General features: G+C 43.5%; 1 protein-coding gene across 1 annotated transcript in view; it reads right to left on the bottom strand.

The window, feature by feature from the left end:
* RYR3 (ryanodine receptor 3) overlaps window positions 1-17,211 on the bottom strand; it is a 368,605-nt gene that overhangs the window by 11,813 nt on the left and 339,581 nt on the right. The window contains exons 88-95 of the mRNA XM_047863199.1: window positions 16,530-16,611; window positions 14,538-15,865; window positions 12,217-12,275; window positions 11,135-11,306; window positions 9,767-9,853; window positions 8,133-8,333; window positions 4,918-5,048; window positions 530-572 (exon numbers count right to left, since the gene is read on the bottom strand). Coding sequence (XP_047719155.1) covers window positions 530-572; window positions 4,918-5,048; window positions 8,133-8,333; window positions 9,767-9,853; window positions 11,135-11,306; window positions 12,217-12,275; window positions 14,538-15,865; window positions 16,530-16,611 — 2,103 coding nt within the window. The remainder of the gene's footprint in view (window positions 1-529; window positions 573-4,917; window positions 5,049-8,132; window positions 8,334-9,766; window positions 9,854-11,134; window positions 11,307-12,216; window positions 12,276-14,537; window positions 15,866-16,529; window positions 16,612-17,211) is intronic.

The following is a 17,211-nucleotide window of genomic DNA, read 5'->3' as shown; positions in this document are numbered from 1 at the left end:
TTTTTTTCAAGCTAGTATCTTTTTGGAACAGAGAAAGAAACTAGTATGCAGAAAACAGTGATTGTATTAAGCTGTTTAGGGCAGCTGATTATAGCAATGGAGCCAAAACCTACATATGCTCATAAAAAACCCTTCTGTGACTTACTCTTTTTGAGATACCATCATAAAAACAACATCAAATTTATTCATGTTTGTAGATGAAGAACTTTTAAAAAATTTTTTTTAATGTTTCTTTATTTTTGACAGAGAGAGAGACAGAGTGCGAGCAGGGGAGGGACAGAGAGAGAGAATCTGAAGTAGGCTCTAGGCTCCGAGCTGTCAACACAGAGCCTGATGCCGGGCTCGAAATCCAACTGTGAGATCATGACCTGAGCTGAAGTCAGATGCTTAACTGATTGAGCCACCCAGGCGCCCCTGTAGATGAAGAACTTAAAAAAACAAAACAACAACAACAAAAAACCCTACATTTCTTTCGTGGTCATGGAACTCTCCCCATCCCTACGCCCCACTCCCAACTGACAAGGCCTACCTTTCTCTTTACAAACTTGTCCCAGTAGTTATTAGGAAAAGATCTGAAAAACAGAATAAAAAAGGGAGATACTTAGCATCAAGGCAAGCACATCAAGAGGCTTTGCAATCTGTGTCTGGATCTAGGATCTCCTTGGGTTTTGTCCTGCTCATTCGAGAATTGAGACTGATTGAAAGAGTCCCCACAGGTCTGATTTATGGTTTTGCTTCTTTGTGTTGACTTCTGGAATACTGGAGAGCCACTCTGCATTTTCTACTTCAAAAGTATGGTAAAGAGCCAGAAATTGTGGCATCAGATTAGACAGAAGCAGATCCATGTCTCCTGATCCCAGTATAACTGCAAACAAAAGCCTATAGGAAAACACATGCATTCAACCTTCCTTCACTGAGTGCCTAACTTCATGTTGGTACCTGGGGTAGCTGATAGGGATATAGTGGTGGCAAGTGTAGATGAGGTCCCTAACTTCATGAAGTTTCCAGTATGGGAATCATCTTTTGTTCATGTATGTGGGGTTTTTCTTAACCAGAGGGCTCATCCACTCTATTTTCCATTCCCATATAACTCCTGTGGGGTCTGCTTTTCTCAGGGAATTAGACCCCTCTTGTCTTTTGGACATGGTCCCCTCTACCATACCATCCCTAACCCCTCAGAGGCAATTTCTGCCCTGAGCCTAGGAACTCATACCAGCTCCACTGCAAATTGTCATTGTTCAAATTAAGGAAGGACTGTCACTTGTGGGCAGGTTGGCAAAAACCATTTAAGATACTTTTCTCCTTTCCATCCTGAAATCGATCTTTCCTGGGAGAGTTCATTGTGAGTCTAGATTGCAGCCAAGGAACCTCTGAACCTTGGTGCAGGCATTCTTACTTCTGTTTTCCTTAATCTGAGTCATTCTTATTGCCTGTGGAACATAACAGTCTCTTATTTTATAAAGACCACCCAAGCTGGTGATAAGGAAGTGAGGACATCCCTCTCTTCATGGGCCTCTCAGAAGAACAACTGTGAGCAAATGCCACTTCTCCCTCAATAAACAAGCTGACAATCTTTAAACATTTTTTTTTTTTTGTAGGGAGGGGGGAAAGGGGAAGCAAAAGCAATTTCTTTGTTTCAAACATCCAAATGCCACTTAAAAGCAAAAACAGATGCTGGGGTTACAAAGTAAACTGGTAATAGGTTTTATCTCCGGAGGAATGCAAGTGATTATTTTTATTTTCTTCTTTGTACATTTTTCTACTTGATTTTTTTCACGTATTACATTTAGAGCCTAAAATAAACAAAGCAAATAAAAATCAATCCAGGCTTCCTCTGTCCACACCAATATCTCCTTTCTCTTAAATCCTTTATCCAAATGGATAACATACAACTTGGCCTTGGTCACATTTAGTCCTTAACATACAACTTGGCCTTGGTCATATTTGGTCCTAAGGGTAAAATTCCACAGGTGATGCCACAGAGATGCTGACTGAAGGTTCCAGGCAAGACCATTTCACAGACATGATCTTACCTTGGTCTGTGTATTCTTGTCCCCTGACTAGGTATGTAAGCTCCTTGAAGGTAGAAAACATAGTTTTACTTGATAATATACGTATTTTTAAATAATATCCTTTACTTAAAATCTGAGGTAGATGGGGGCGCCTGGGTGGCTCAGTTGGTTAAGCATCTGACTTCAGCTCAGGTCATGATCTCGCGGTTTGGTTCGTGAGTTTGAGCCCCATGTCAGGCTCTGTGCTGACAGCTTGGAGGCTACTTCGGATTCTGTGTCTCCCTCTCTCTCTGTCCCTCCCCTTCTCATACTGTCTCTCTCTCTCAAATAAACATAAAAAAATGTTTAAAAATGTGAGGTAGATGACAGGGCCTTCAGAAGGGAAATGCATAAGTAAGTGCCACTTCTATATATGAATGGTCAAAAAATAATACAAGATGCTCAACCTCTTTAGAAATCAAAAAAATGCACAGTGAGATGCTATTACACACCTACTGAATTAGCAAAGTTATTTGAGTATCTTAACAAGTGTAGCAAAAAGGCAGAGAAGCAGGAACTCTCATACAGTGCTGGTTGGAATGTTAATCAAGACAAACATTTGCATACCTTACTATTCAGGAAATTCCTTTCCTGATTTCTATTCTAGAGAAACTCTTTTACTTGAGCATCGGGTATAAAAGTATTCATTGTCCCACTGTTTATAAGAGCCAGAGACTAGAAACAGTTGAAGTATCCACTGTCAGGAAAATGTATAAATACACGATACACACATGACAAGTGCTTATATAATGGAAAATGCTACAGCTTTGAAAATGACCAAACTATGACTACACACATCAACCTGGGCAAGCTCCAGATGCACTCCTGAATGAAAGATTTCAATGACAGTATAATGCATGTAGCATAATTCCCTTTACATAAAGTTCAAAATCAGTTGACAAGAAACAATGGTTCCAGGGACACATACCTAAGAGGTAAACTATATACTAAAGCACAAGAATGAATATCACTGAAGCCAGGAGAGTAGTTAAGTGGGGGTTGGGGAGAATACGATCAGAGAGAACATCCCGGACTTTGAAGCTATCAGCAGTGCTCCATTTTTTAAAGTTTGTAGTTCATTAACAATATAAAAATAAAATAAGATAGCTCTCTTTGACATATAGTTAACTGTAAAAAGTAGGTTACGTGTACTGTGGTGCCATTACTGTGGAAACAAAGATTCATCCATCTAAAATTTTTAAAAATGCTATCTACACATTTCCCTACTCATGGGCATTGAAGCCACTTCAAATGAAAAAAAAAATCAACAAATATCCTTGTTGGAACGTTTTAGTGTAATTGTCTTATTATCTCCTTAGATCCATTCATAGAAGCTGAACTGCCTTTTTACTGAGACTTTTAGGCCAAATCACCTGTGTCACATATACAAGCATTACTGATAACTGCAGAAAGCTGACCAAAGAATCACATTATTTAAGAGTATACAAAATTTCTGTGATGTGATGACAAAGGGTCAGAAATTAGGCCTCGTGTTTTCCTTTTTTTTTCCTTTATTCGAGCTGACTGGCACAGACATGGAGCAGGGGACAGGCTTTTGATTTGCATGCTCACTTCTTTTCTTCCCCTTTCTAGAGACTATTTTAAAAAGCTCAGCTGGGCCTTTACAGAGCTGCCTCCCTCAGTGTGCCTGACCCTCTTTGGATAAGGAGCAGTTTTCTTCTCCCAGGGTCAGAGTTGCTGTTTGCAGACATGCATATTTTAATTGGCACAGCTAAGGTGACAACAGTCACCTCTGTTTATGTATCTCTTTTCCTTCAACACACTAATTTATCTTCAAACTTTCATTTTCCCAGTTGGGAACACACTGGCATTACCTTCGCTAATGATGGCAGCCATTTTTTGAACAGGTAGGGAGAAGGAATGACCAACAGCTTGATGCCTACCACGTGCCAGGTGTACTGTACCAAGCATGTGACATACACTCATTCATCCTCCCAGACTGCAGGAGGTCGTAGGTATTCTCATGGCTCCGTTAATGAAGAGGAAATCAGGGTCTAAAAGGCTTCATTACCTTGCCCCTTTCACAGGCAACTAAGTTACAGAGCTGACCTGGTAACCCGCTTCTGCCTGTAGAATCCATGGTCTTTCCCATCACAGTACTAATCACATACATGCCCATCAAGACAGGCTTAATGACACAGGTAGTAGCACCCCAGCCAGATGGCTCTTTTTTAAATTATTTGAGAGACAGAGAGAGAGAGAGGCGCACAAGGGGAGAGACAATCCTAGGCAGGTTCCATGCTCAGTGTGGAGCCTGACATAGGGCTCCATCCCACGACCCTGGGATCATGCCCTGAGCTGAAATCTAGAGTCAGACACTTAACCAACTGAGTCACCCAGGTGCCCCCTGATGGCCCTATTCTAACTGCCCATGGAACTGCCTATCCATCGACATTGGAAGGAGCTCTAATACTATCCAGGCTATTATTTTGAGACAACTTCAGAGTTGGTGCCGACACAGGACTGCTGTGCAGCATGGGTGCTCTGGAGATAGATCAGATGATCTCAGAACCTCTGGGTCAGGGAAGCATTCTGCATGACTCGAACATGAAAACTCCTTAACACTGCACTGGACCATCTGCTCTTAGTTAAATATGCTCATCACTCCCCGACAGCCTCCACTGAATGCCTCCCACTGAATGCATAGGGATACAACACCAGTGTTTGAGGGGCAACAGGCTATTTACTAGGAAGGCGGTAGAGAAAACACGTCCTAGAAACCAAAAAAAAAAAAAAAAAAAAAAGGCTTCTATTAATCAGTCTCCAAGGCTGGCTAAGAACATGCCATTCTGTTTACAGTACAGACGCCTTTCCCTTTTTGGGATGGAGGTGAGGGGACACTTACGGTGTGTTGATTACCAAGCGGTCCCACTGCCCCTTGATGTCATCTTCAGATGGCTGTTCAGTGATATACAGGCCATCGAACTCCAGCTTCCTGGCAATTTCTTTTTCTCTTTTGAACACCACCAAAGGGACCTACGAGTGGGAAGACACTGCTTGCTCAATGCAGGCTTTCTAATTCAAGCACCCTCTCCCAAGCATTTCTCGCAAATTAACCTTTCCCATTTGAGGGGGCAGTAATCTCTTATTTTTGAAGTTTATTGTTTTTAGTAATCCCTACACCCAACCTGGGGCTCAAACTCACAACTCTGAGATCAAGAGTCTCATGCTTTACCAACTGAGCCAGCCAGGCAGCCTGGGGGCAGTAATCTCTTTGTAGTAGGATTCTCAGGGTGCCTAGTTGTGGGTCCAAAGTCAAATCTCTTCTCACTCCTTTGGCTAATATGTTTCCTTCTCCAAAAATCTGGAGCCACCCTCATCTTGGGCCACCCTTTAAGGTTTGGGTTAAATAGCTTGTAGTAATACAAACTGGACTCCTTGACCCATCCTGGGGAGAAGGCCATATTTAGACCAGTCCCTGGGCCAAATGAGTTAGGTACCCTAGGGCTCCTAGGCTGGAGTTGGCACATGACTTATAAAGAAAATGAACTATTCTAGAACGGATTGCTCAGCCACAGAATACCATGGAATGTTCCAGCCGCCTTCAATGGCTAGGGTCATATTGATCTCATGGCACTGACGTTTGGTTAATGAAATATGGGGGTTTGCTAGCAGGGATGAGAGGATTCACTGGGCTGTTATTGAAGTTTTCTTCCTGAGAGAAACACAGTTATTGGTTTCCTATTATCACTCCCCATTCTCTTACATTTGGAACTTTGATTTTAGCCTAGAGATGGTGGCATGGCTATGGTGGCCCACCACAGAAAAAAGTAGAAAAGGAGGGGAAACTTGCTTCAACCATCAACAGACATACAATAATTCAAATAAGGGACAGAGTTAGTGAGGTCAGAGGGTGCTACTGAAATCCTAGGAAATGAGAATTCAGAATAGCCAGGGCTCCTATAGCCAGGAAAGCTTAATGCAGACAGAGCCAAGGCTTCTCATTCAGCTGGAAAGCCACTGGTTACTTGGCAACATCCCTCAGGCTTTGGTCTCCAAACGGGTTCTTCCAATAACTCTTTCTCAAAGCTCACGTTATCTATAAATACCCATGCTATTCCTTTATTTCCAAGGGAAAAAAAAGACAAAATTTAGATAGTGATTTGTAAAGAGTTGCTTCTTGCCCTTTTTATCTTTAACATGACAAAACAACACCAAGCAAAGAAAAGACTAATGACAGGAAGGTGGCAAAGGCTAATAATAGGCATTGCACCCTGTGAGGAACTGATGATTGCTTGCTAGTTAATGGATGATGTGGGAGGGAAAGCAAAGATAAAGCTACTCTGACTAATACCTGCTATATTGTGAAATGACTCTGAATAGTCATCATCATCATAATCATAATCATAATACTATGAAGTTTTAGAGCAGTACTCATCTCTGGAGTTTGAAGCATTCCCCCCTTCAGTCTTCTAAGGATTTGTATATCCTTGTAAGTAGGACTTCCACATCTTTATTCCCTAGATAGTGTTTACCTTGTGTTTTCTCTAGGTCACTGGTATATCTGCACTGAATCCAACAAGCTGAGCCCTAGGATGGTAAACTAAGGTAAACCACTAACACTCTAGTGGTTACTATGTTTGTGTTCTGGGTCCCTCTATACATTTTAATTCATTTAATACTCCCAGCTACTTTTAGGGGTTGTGCTATTATTATTAACACTCATATGTACAGAGGAGGAGATAGGAATGGTGAGGTTAAGTGGCAGAACTGTAAGTCCCACCCAGGAAGCCTCCAGAATGTGTGCTCTCATCATTACAAAAGAGTCCTTAGCGTGGATTAGAGCAAGTGGTCTCCCCACCGGGGTAGCTAGACTTCCCACATGATATTACAGTTCCTGGGGACGAAGAGAGGGCCACAAAGATAGGAATATATGTTTGGGACTCTTCCCAGGAGAAGATGGCTTAGTGTATGGCCAAGGAGACTTCCTACTTACGAAACAAAATGTAATGAGAAAAAAGATGTGGTATAGTAGCAACAGAACCAGACTTAGAAAGCCAAAAATACTATGATTCACATGAATATATAAAGATTCATATAACTATAGTAGTGTCTGAAGATGGCTCCCGTGAACTATGTCTCCTTGTATTCACGCCCTTGTGTGGCTCCCCCTCATCTCCTGTGCAACCATGAATCTGGGCTGACCCTGTGACTTTCTGTAAGCACCAGAAGGCAGTAAAGTGACACTGTGACAGTTCTAGGCCTAAGCTTTAAAAAGGCTAGTAGCTTCCATTACTGTGCTCTTTTTGGAAAACCCCAAGCCGTCATATGCAAGAAGTCCAGCTACCTTGCCAGAAAGAGCATACAGAGAGGCCAAATGGAAGGGGGAATGCTCTGAGTCTATACGGAGAGAGAGGTCCAGCTGCCCCAGCTGAGCCCAGCCTTCCAGCTGTTCCCTTGACAACACTCCAGGTGTGAGAGTGTGCCATCATGGACAGTCCAGCCCAGCTGAGCTGACAGATAATTGCTGACACAGCTGCCTTCACACAGAGCAGAGGGATTGCTCAAATGTGCCCAGCCAAGTCACAGAATCTTAGAAAGTGATTGTTATTTTAAATGACTAAGGTCTCGGGAGGATTTGTTATGCAGCCCTACATAGCTGAGACAGTAATCCATCAGTAAGTTTGCTTCTGACATCTGAAGTAGTTAAAAACCAATAGATTTTGAAAGGTGAAAAGCATTTTTATAAAATTCCAACATAAGTTCCAAGATCAGAAGCGGCTCTCATTACTAGCTGCATGTGTGACTTAGCATGATGACTCTAATCCTATGAAATTCAACAGGAAGTATCTGAAAAGGGACTCCCGGAGTAAGGCTTCTTACAGTAGGGTGTGAATACAGATCACCCAGGAGGGCATGGTGAGTCGTAGCTTCTGAGGTAAAAGGCCAGGGGTGGGGCAAGATTCTGCAGTTCTAACCAGCTCCCCGGTGATGGCACTGCCACCACTCTCTGAACCTCAGGCTACAAGCAAAGTCCTGGAGAATAAAGGGCTCGCTGGGTTCAAAATGATGCATCTTCCCCAAGGAGTCAGATTAGATTCAGAGTAGCCAGCAACTCACCTTCAGGCAGTAATAGCCCACCACACAGACCAAAGAGATGATGGTGTGGATAATGGCCAAGGCCCGCAGTGCTGGTGCCATATACCCAGTGCTCTCCTGTAGGACAAAGAACACCATCGCTTCTTCCTCTTCCTCATCATTAAAGGAATTCCACAGGTTTGCAACGTCCTCTGTCTCTTCTTCTAAAGGCTCTTCAGTGACCTGGCCCAAGACACACACTTTCTTACAAACATCAGAAAGTACCTCTGCCAGTGGGCTCTCCCCCCATTTTTTCAGACTGCTAGCATATGCTATACACATGGTAGTAATGCAGCATTATTTGCTGAGGGAATGAGGTTTTAGGTAACTTATTCCTAGGAATCTCCAATGTCTATCATAACTACAAAGAAAATTTCCGAGAGACAAATACTATCTCTTGAAAAACAAAAAAAGTTACGAGAGCTGGGGTGCCTGGGTGGCTCATTTGGTTAAATGCCCGACTCTTGATCTCAGCTCAGGTCTTGATCTCAGGGTGGTGAGTTCAAGCCCCGCATTGGGCTCCGTGCCCAGCGCGGAACCTACTTTAAAAAGGAAGAGGAGAGCTTTACTATGTGTGCTATGATCCCTATACCACAGGAGGTAATTTCTGAAATGCCGTGTCCTGGGAGGAGGCGAAGACACGAACGTGCACATGCACAACTGCGTGCGCGTGTGCTCGCACATAGTCGACATTTTTTCATTCTTTTTTAGAAGCCTTTGACATGCATGCCTTCAACTGCCATTCTTACACAGATGGCTTCCAAATGTACACCTGTGAGGCTTTCCATCTGCATTTCCAATGCCTGCTGGCTACCTTCACCTGGATAACTGTCTGCAGTCACTTCAACCTCAGTATGTTTAAAGCCAAGCTTTGCTACACGCCCCTCTACAGATTTCCATTTTTCTTCCACAGGCAAAGTGTCGGACTATAGGCAAAGGAAAGCCATTATTAGTTCAATCTAGTGGCAGGTTGATGTAGATTAAAGAAAGGTTTATACAAATCAGATTGATGGTTTTAGATAAGGAGGGAGAAAGGCAAAAGTTAGAGTAGCCAGTTAAAGGCTATGTCAGGAATTCAGGAACTAGCATTCATTTATTCATTCCACTAACATTTATTATGTGCCTATGATCTACAAGACCCACTTAGCAATGTTCAAAATCTTTATTTATCCTGATTAGTCTCTTTTCCCATATCCCCAAACCAACTACTGTTAATTCTTCCTTCATAATAGTTCTAACATATGGACCAATTATAACGGCTTTCTGTTACCTTATCCTTTAAGGAAAAAAACTTGTATTTACTATTCATTTTGAAATGCATTATAGTGCCTAATACAGGGTCTAGAATATAGTAGGCACCCAACAAATATTTGGAGAATTTATTAAGTAATGACTAGAACAAGCCTAAACTATGGAGATGATGCCCTAACTGGCCTTCCTTGCAAGCAGTGTCTCCATTCCTCCAAATGTTAAAGACCATATCCTTTTTGGAAGCCAGTGACTTAGAGATTTCCTTAGGTATTAGAATTTCTGCTCTAATTAAGGGCATAAGTTCTATTCTGATTTTTAAAAAGTATATAGTATAGTGAGCAAATAACCCCTAAATGCAGTATCACCTTGTAAAAGAGCAGGATGAAGTTGATAGCGAAGGCTACAAACAGAGCGAGGAACCTCAGGTTGTAGAAATTCCTGGCCAGGTAATGCTGAAAAGGAAAGGACAGGCAGAAGTAGAAGAGTTCTGGAAGGGAAAGAGACCTTCCTTCCCTCCAACAGGAGACCTTTTCTGGTTAGAAATTTACACGGGACTGGCCCTACTCCTTGGTAACCACTGTACTAAGACAGTGCTGGACTTCTTATGACTTATTTGGGGAGAAACAGGAGCCATTGATTTAGAAAAGTGGCTCAGAATAATGCTAAAAGGAACTCTGCCCTGGTTTACCCCTCAGGGAATCAAAAGCCTAAACAGGTCACTAGCAGAAGACCAAAATGCTGCTGTTAGGGTGCGTGAGTGCATGCGCACTCTATACAGACGGTAAGTCTATTTAGAAATGAGTTTTCTATGCCCACAGAAGAGCCTTGCAGCTCCCACCCTGGATGTAGCCAGTCTGTGGCCTAAAGTCTTTGTCCCCTTGCAAGTCACTGCCTCTCCCTCTCCCTCTGCCTCTCCCCCTCAAGGTAGCATTCCCATTGCCATCTTCCCTAGAAAAATCAGCACTTGGGGGCACCTGGGTGGCTCAGTCAGTTGAGCTTCTGACTTCGGCTCAGGCCATGATCTCACGGTCTGTGAGTTCAAGCCCTGGGTCGGGCTCTGTGCTGACAGCTCGGAGCCGGGAGCCTGCTTCAGATTCTGTGTCTCCCTCTCTCTCTGACCCTCCCCCATTCATGCTCTGTCTCTGCCTTAAAAACAAATAAAAATTAAAAAAAATTAAAACAAAAAAAGAAAAATCAGCACTTGAGGACTGGAATGATAGCAGTTTGGGAAAAGCTCTCAGTCTCTCTGTGTAGGAGGCTCTCACCAATGGTGTTGGGGAAGGTGTTGTCCTGACCATCAGCAGCTGCACCTCAGTGGGCAGTTTGTCAGAGAAAGGACATTACAAGCTATGCTGAGGGCTGATTGCAGGTGGAATAACAAAGCTTCCAAGGAGTAACAGGAGAACCTAACATAAGAATATTCTTTCTGCATCCCAAATGGTCTGGCCGTTTCTGAGCTCTGGACTATGACAGGCTAAGTGAGCACATAACACACGAGAGCTCACTGGCAGAGAGCACAGGGCATCCAGTGCTGGGTAGAGGGGCTGGAGCACTTGGCTTTCCCCAGGCTAGCCTCTTTTCCTTTTCCTCCAACACAAAAGGAAACAACAGATGAATGAGAGAAGAAAAGGAATGAGAAAGACAAGGAAGCATAACGAAGCAAACAGTGAAACAGAATCAGTGACCACTCGTCTGAGGTCTGCACCGGAGCATGGCCAGGCTAGAGTGCTTACCAGTAACTTGGTCTGATAGATTTCCAGCCCTTTGAAGAAATTAGCCATGAAGGCTTCAGGCTTCTCAACTTTCTGGCCCCGTCGCCGCTTCTTCTTCTTTGTCACTTCTGCCCACAGGGCGTCAGCTTGCTCTTCTTCCTTGGCCGTACCCTCCTTCTCCCCATCTTCCATGCTGTACGAACAAGAAGCCCACTCAGCACAGAAGGGCAGCAGGGGGCCTGGCCCAGATAGGGAGACTACATTAAAAAGAAATCTTGTAATTACTCCTTGAGGGTGGGAACCTCAGGTCTGTATCATTCCACAGTGCCTGGATGTCAACTTTGCATTTAATGAGCTGTGCCCACTTGGATGAGTCACAATCATGGGCATGTGTCAGTTGTAAATATGTTTGTAGTCTTCTTAAATTCAGCTAAACATTTTTTTTTAACCTTCAGAAAAGTTGTCTTTAAAATTTTTTTAAATGTTTATTTTTGAGAGAGAGACAGAGCATGCATAGAGGAGGAGCAGAGAGAAAGAGAGAGACACAGAATCCGAAGCAGGCTCCAGGCTCTGAACTGTCAGCACAGAGCCTGATGCAGGGCTTGAACTCACGAACCACAAGATTATGACCTGAGCTGATGTCGGACGCTTAACCGACTGAGCCACCCAGGTGCCCCGAGTCCTTTACTTTCTTAGACTGCTGGAATTAGTAATAGTACCTTTACTTCTAAGCTTGTGGTAGGAATTAAGTGAGATGCTGTATAAGAGATCTTAGCACAGACCCTGGCATGTAAGATGTATTCAGTATCTTAGCACCACCATCAGCATTATACAAAGTTGCTGAGTGTGGGTATTCAATAATTTGTTTGGCGCGATGGTGAAATCCTGGTCTATTGGTGCAATCACAAAGTTAACAAGACCAACAGAATGTGTTTCTTGTATAAGCTGGGGTAAAAAGAAGTATGTCCAGGACTTGTACAGTATGTGTTTCCTGCATTAAGGGAAATGAAGTTTTCTACCTACCACTGCAACAGAACAGTAGGTGCTATATCAAGAGCTATGTGCTGTAGCACCTCAAGTAGACGAAGCTACCAAGAACTTACTCTGTCTTCTCAGGCTCCGCTTTTCCTTCTGCTTCATGTGATGCTTTCATTTCTGCTGCCTAGACAAAAATAACAGTGAGGTAAGTTTTCCTCAAGTTAAAGAGATCATAGTAAAGAGCCATATATGGCATTGGCCATTTTCATCTCCTTGGTCACAAGTCCTCATCGCTTTCTCTCTTCAGAATGTCTCTGCTCTTCTCAGGATCATGGGACAGAAGTGTCCTGCTACACATCAAGCTACTCTGGAGAAATGCCAACACAAAGATTTCACACTTAACAACTCAGTCGTCCTTATTATTCAACTCAGAGAGAAAACCTGTGTTAGGACCCCATGGCCCTGGTCCTACTGCCCCACGTGGTCAGGGTGAGATGGGACACAGATCACACCAGGTCCAATCCAGAACCTGCTTCCACCAGGTTCCTGCCTTGTCTTCAATCCTCTTAACCACCACAATCCCTCTGAATGGTGACCATTGCACTTAGAATAAAATTTAAGCTCCTCACTGAGGCCTGCAAGGTCTATGTGATCACGGCCTTTCTCTCCATCCTTGTCTTGTACCCACTTGACTTGTTTACTACACCCAAGCACCCGGACCTCCTTTTCTTTCCTGGTACATTTCAAATCCTTCCCTGCACCAAGGCCTTTACACAAGCCATATCCTCTGCCTGAAGTATGACTACCCTCGTCTTTCCTGTGCCTGTCACCCTTCAGGACTTGGTTCAGATGATGTATTTTCAGAAGTCCCTTGGCCATCCTATTCATACCAGGGCCCACATTCACTTTGTAACACATGACTTTGTTCCTACCTTTCAGCATGTGTCACAAGCAATAATTATTTTATTGATTTGTTGTCTTCTTCCACTAGAAGTTAAGCTGTTTTAAAGCAAAAATTTTGGGGGCGCCTGGGTGGCTCAGTTGGTTAAGCGTCCAAGTTCAGCTCAGGTCATGATCTTGCAGTCCGTGAGTTCAAGCCCCGCATCGGGCTCTGTGCTGACAGCTCAGAGCCTAGAGCCTGTTTCAGATTCTGTGTCTCCCTCTCTCTCTGACCCTCCCCTGTTCATGCTCTGACTCTCTCTGTCTCAAAAATAAATGAATGTTAAAAACATTTAAAAAATGTTTTAAAGCAAAAATTTTGTCTCTCTTGTTAACCAATGGATACCCATACACTAAGAATACAGCCTGGCATGTAGTAAGCCAAGAATGAATTTCTATTATGTATCAAACTCTGTCTGGGGCCTGGGGCTACATCAGGGACCAAAACACAGTAAATAATTTTGCACCAAGGCCTATGGCTCTGATGCTTCCATCCCTGACTCTCCAAAATTAGGTGCGAGTTTTCCCCTATACATTTTCTTTACCTGGCATTCCTCCTTCCTAACATTTTTCATGCTTGTACTGACTTCCACAATGTCCTTTTTTCCCCACTAAATTATAGGGATGATGCATTTCTCATTCACCATTGTATCCTCAGAGTCCAAAACAGTGAGAAGCACATACTAACTATTTAATAAATACTAACGAAATGAATGAATAAATGTTGTCTTTGGGCTCTGATGTCTTTGTACTTCTCTCCACATTGTTTTTAGGGCCAGAAAGGTGCTGTGAGTTGGATGCTGCAGTGGAGGGGAACACCCAGAAGCTTTCATGACCAAGGGGACTCTGAATTACTGTTATTACCTTAATCTAGTCAAGTGATCAAAGTCCAAATTGGATAGTGGGTGCATCTCAAAAATAAAAATGATGCTAAATCATATGATATCATTTGGACCTTTTGGGACACTGCAGAAGTCTCAAAAGAAAGGTCTCTCCTTATGCTTTGTAGGTTTCTCCCACTATCCGAAAGGTTGCTTTATACTTCACTTTTATGAAAGACCTCCATCAGTACCTGTTGATGCTAAGTGAAAGAAATCCAGAAAGGATTTTTGCTTTTATGAAATGATAAACTTTTCTTTGCTTTATGCCATTTCTGCTTACAAAAGGTTTTTACAGGAACGCTCTGATTTGGATAGTGAAGGAAACCTACACCTAGTTTTCTATGCTTTCGGTTCACTGAAGAAACCTGTATGCCATGAGAACTAATCTTCTAACAAAGATGTGGAAGGCCATCAGGTGTGAACTCTACAATGTCAGCTGAAGACCACTCAGCAGCAAGACCCTGAGACAACCATCTGAGTCTTGCTTTCCCCAGACCTGGAAACTGCAAGATCAGGATATGGGAGAGCTGGTATCTGCACGATGTTTTCCTGGGGAATTGGTATCAGACCTGATTGCAAGTCTATTTCTGGGCGTAAGTAAAGAGGACAGAACAACTTATGCTTACCTGTGCTCTCCTTTTCTTCTGTACAGTACTCTCTAGTGTAGGGGGTTCATCCTTGCCAATAATCTCAGAGAGATCACCCAAACCCACTTCAGGCCCATGCTTTAAGCCACCTTCTTTCTTTGAGCGGAATCCAAAGAGATCTGACATGATATCTGCATCTCCTTTCTCACCCTTGACGAAGTGGACTAGTTCTGGTGTAATACCTGGCTCAGTCACCTCTGCCCGCTCAGCCTCCATGGCATCGTCATGGATACCAAACTGGGTTGGGTCAGGCATGTCACCCAGGATCTTGGTCACTCTGATGTTCTTTGCCCCTTCCACTAGGCCCCCTCCAAACACTGTGTTCCAGAGGATCTGAAAGATTCCTCCCAATATGGTGAAGAACAACTGGAATAGCCCCACAAATAACATCCAGAAGAAAGAGAAGAACACCTTCACCAGCTCCTTCACGGTCATCTTCTTCACCTTCCTGTACTGCTTCCTGAAGTTCTTCAGGGTTGCCTTCTTCAGGAAGTTGGCAACGTTTTTCTTCACTGAGGCACAGGCCATGGCAAATGCAGAGGCAGACTCAAAAGACTTGTCATCCTCCTCTTCCCCCTCAATTTCTAACGTGTAAGAAGAATCTTCATCTTCCTCCTCCTCTTCTGGCCTTTCGGCTGAGTCAGATTCAGAGATCTGAGACGCTAACTGCATTTCAAAGATGGTATCCTCACAGAAGTTCACAAACAGTTCCATCTTTTCTTGCTCTCCACCTTCATTGACCACATCAAAGATGAACTGCCGCTTAGATTCCTTCACTTGGGGCTTCTCCCACTGGGTTCGACTGGATTCACTGATCTCAAAATAAACGCGCTCAATTTTCTTGGCCCCGCCCATGATCTCAATACGTCCTAGGTAGGGTTCGAAGTAATTTAGTACACTTTCCGCTGGGTCCAATAGGCACTTAAGGCGAGAATCATTTGGCATGTGTTCGGAGAGATTTGTCAATAACACTGCCACATTAAACCCTATGTCCTTGGCCGGCTCATGAAACCGGTCTACAAAATCAATGTAATTAAACATATCATTCTCATCAGCTTCTGCGCATGAAAGGAGAAAGTCAATCTCTGACTGTGTGTACTGTTTTTGCCCTTCCATGGCCTTCTGGAATTCTTTTTTGGAGATAATCCCTTTACCATCTGGGTCATATTCTTTGAAGGTGTCTGAGCTGGTTAGGTCTTTAAGTTTCAAGAACATGTCAAAGAATTTCAAGATCATTTCTACATTGGTAGATGACTCTACCAGCGTGTCAACCATCTGCTTGCCAATAGTTCCATTTACCACATTCCCTGTGAGGCAGGTTCAAAAAGACATACAAATATATAAATAAACCCAAGTCATCATGTAACTGGTCAGGTAGCTACCTCTAGAAGAGTTGTATGTCCAATGAGTCGGCTCTTTTCTGACCGTGATGGTTTAGACGGAGCATTTAGATGGTTTAGGTAGGACGGAGCAGCAAGCCATAAAGACTACACCACTAGGAGCCAAGGGGGAAGAAACAAAGGGAAGAAGGAGATGGCCACGCCAGTGCCTTTTATCTGGCCTGGGGCCTGGGAAGTGGTTTCATTATCAGATTATTGGGGACACATAGGGATAAGTGGTGCCCCCTTATCCCCTTAGACCTAGGAGGGTGCCCAACTAGATGGCTGGCATACACACTGGCAGCCAGATGTACTGAAAAGCAATGGGGAGAGGGAGAGGATAGGGTAGAGCAAAGCTTGGAGGTTTTCCCCAGTTCATTCTGGCTTTCCTATTGATATAAAATGAGTTGGTTTCAGGCTCTGTCCATCAGACCATGTGCCCCTCACTCATTTTTTTGTTTCTGAAAATTTGGCTTTCTAACCGTCATACGGCATCAATGACCTGCCAGAAGGACAATCTGCGTGATTAGTATGGTTAGTGCTCAGACCAATTACAGTTGTGTGAATGCCTAGTTATACCAAACAGCCCAACCTTCCAGGAGGGACAGAAGCATCACCACCATGTCCTGAAGGAGATCCAAGAGTTCCTTCAGCAGCTCGATCTGATTGGAATCCTAGAACAGAAACAGGAGATACCCCTGAGCTATCTGATCCCTCAGCAAAGTATAGGGCAGTGAGCAAGAGCCTGCTCTGGAAAGGTTAGGTGAAGGTTGCGTCCATTGTGAATGTGGACGTCGTATCATCCACTGTTTGGAGCAATGGGGAGGCTCACTGCTGCAGGACTCATCCAATAGAGCTCTTTTAGTTTCCCTTTTATCAGCACAATGTGGCAGAGACACCACTTGTTGTCCAAAACTATGGAACAACCCAATCCACTGAAGAGGCATCAGTTATCTCTACGAGTGCATGTTGTTCTTTTGTACAATAATACTGGCGAATTATCAGGTGAGCTTTTGGGGATACTACTGCAGTCCAATTAAGGTGTCAAGGTTATAAACACCAAGTGGGTTCTCCTTTCTTTCTGGATTAATTTAGGGTCTCCTGATTCTAATTGGTGGTGATCTGGCTGCCACTGGTCCCTTAAAATGTTATATAATTGAGGCTATTCCTCTGGATGGTTTTGATACTAGTCTGTTTGGTTTTCACTTCAGCATTGCAGACGGGGCATTGCCAAGTTACCCCTCTGTTTTCAACTCTATGTCACAGAAGGAAAA

The sequence above is a fragment of the Prionailurus viverrinus genome, chromosome B3 (genome assembly GCF_022837055.1).
Source record: "Prionailurus viverrinus isolate Anna chromosome B3, UM_Priviv_1.0, whole genome shotgun sequence".
Classification (NCBI taxonomy): domain Eukaryota; kingdom Metazoa; phylum Chordata; class Mammalia; order Carnivora; family Felidae; genus Prionailurus; species Prionailurus viverrinus.
This window is presented reverse-complemented; position numbering and strand designations above follow the sequence as displayed.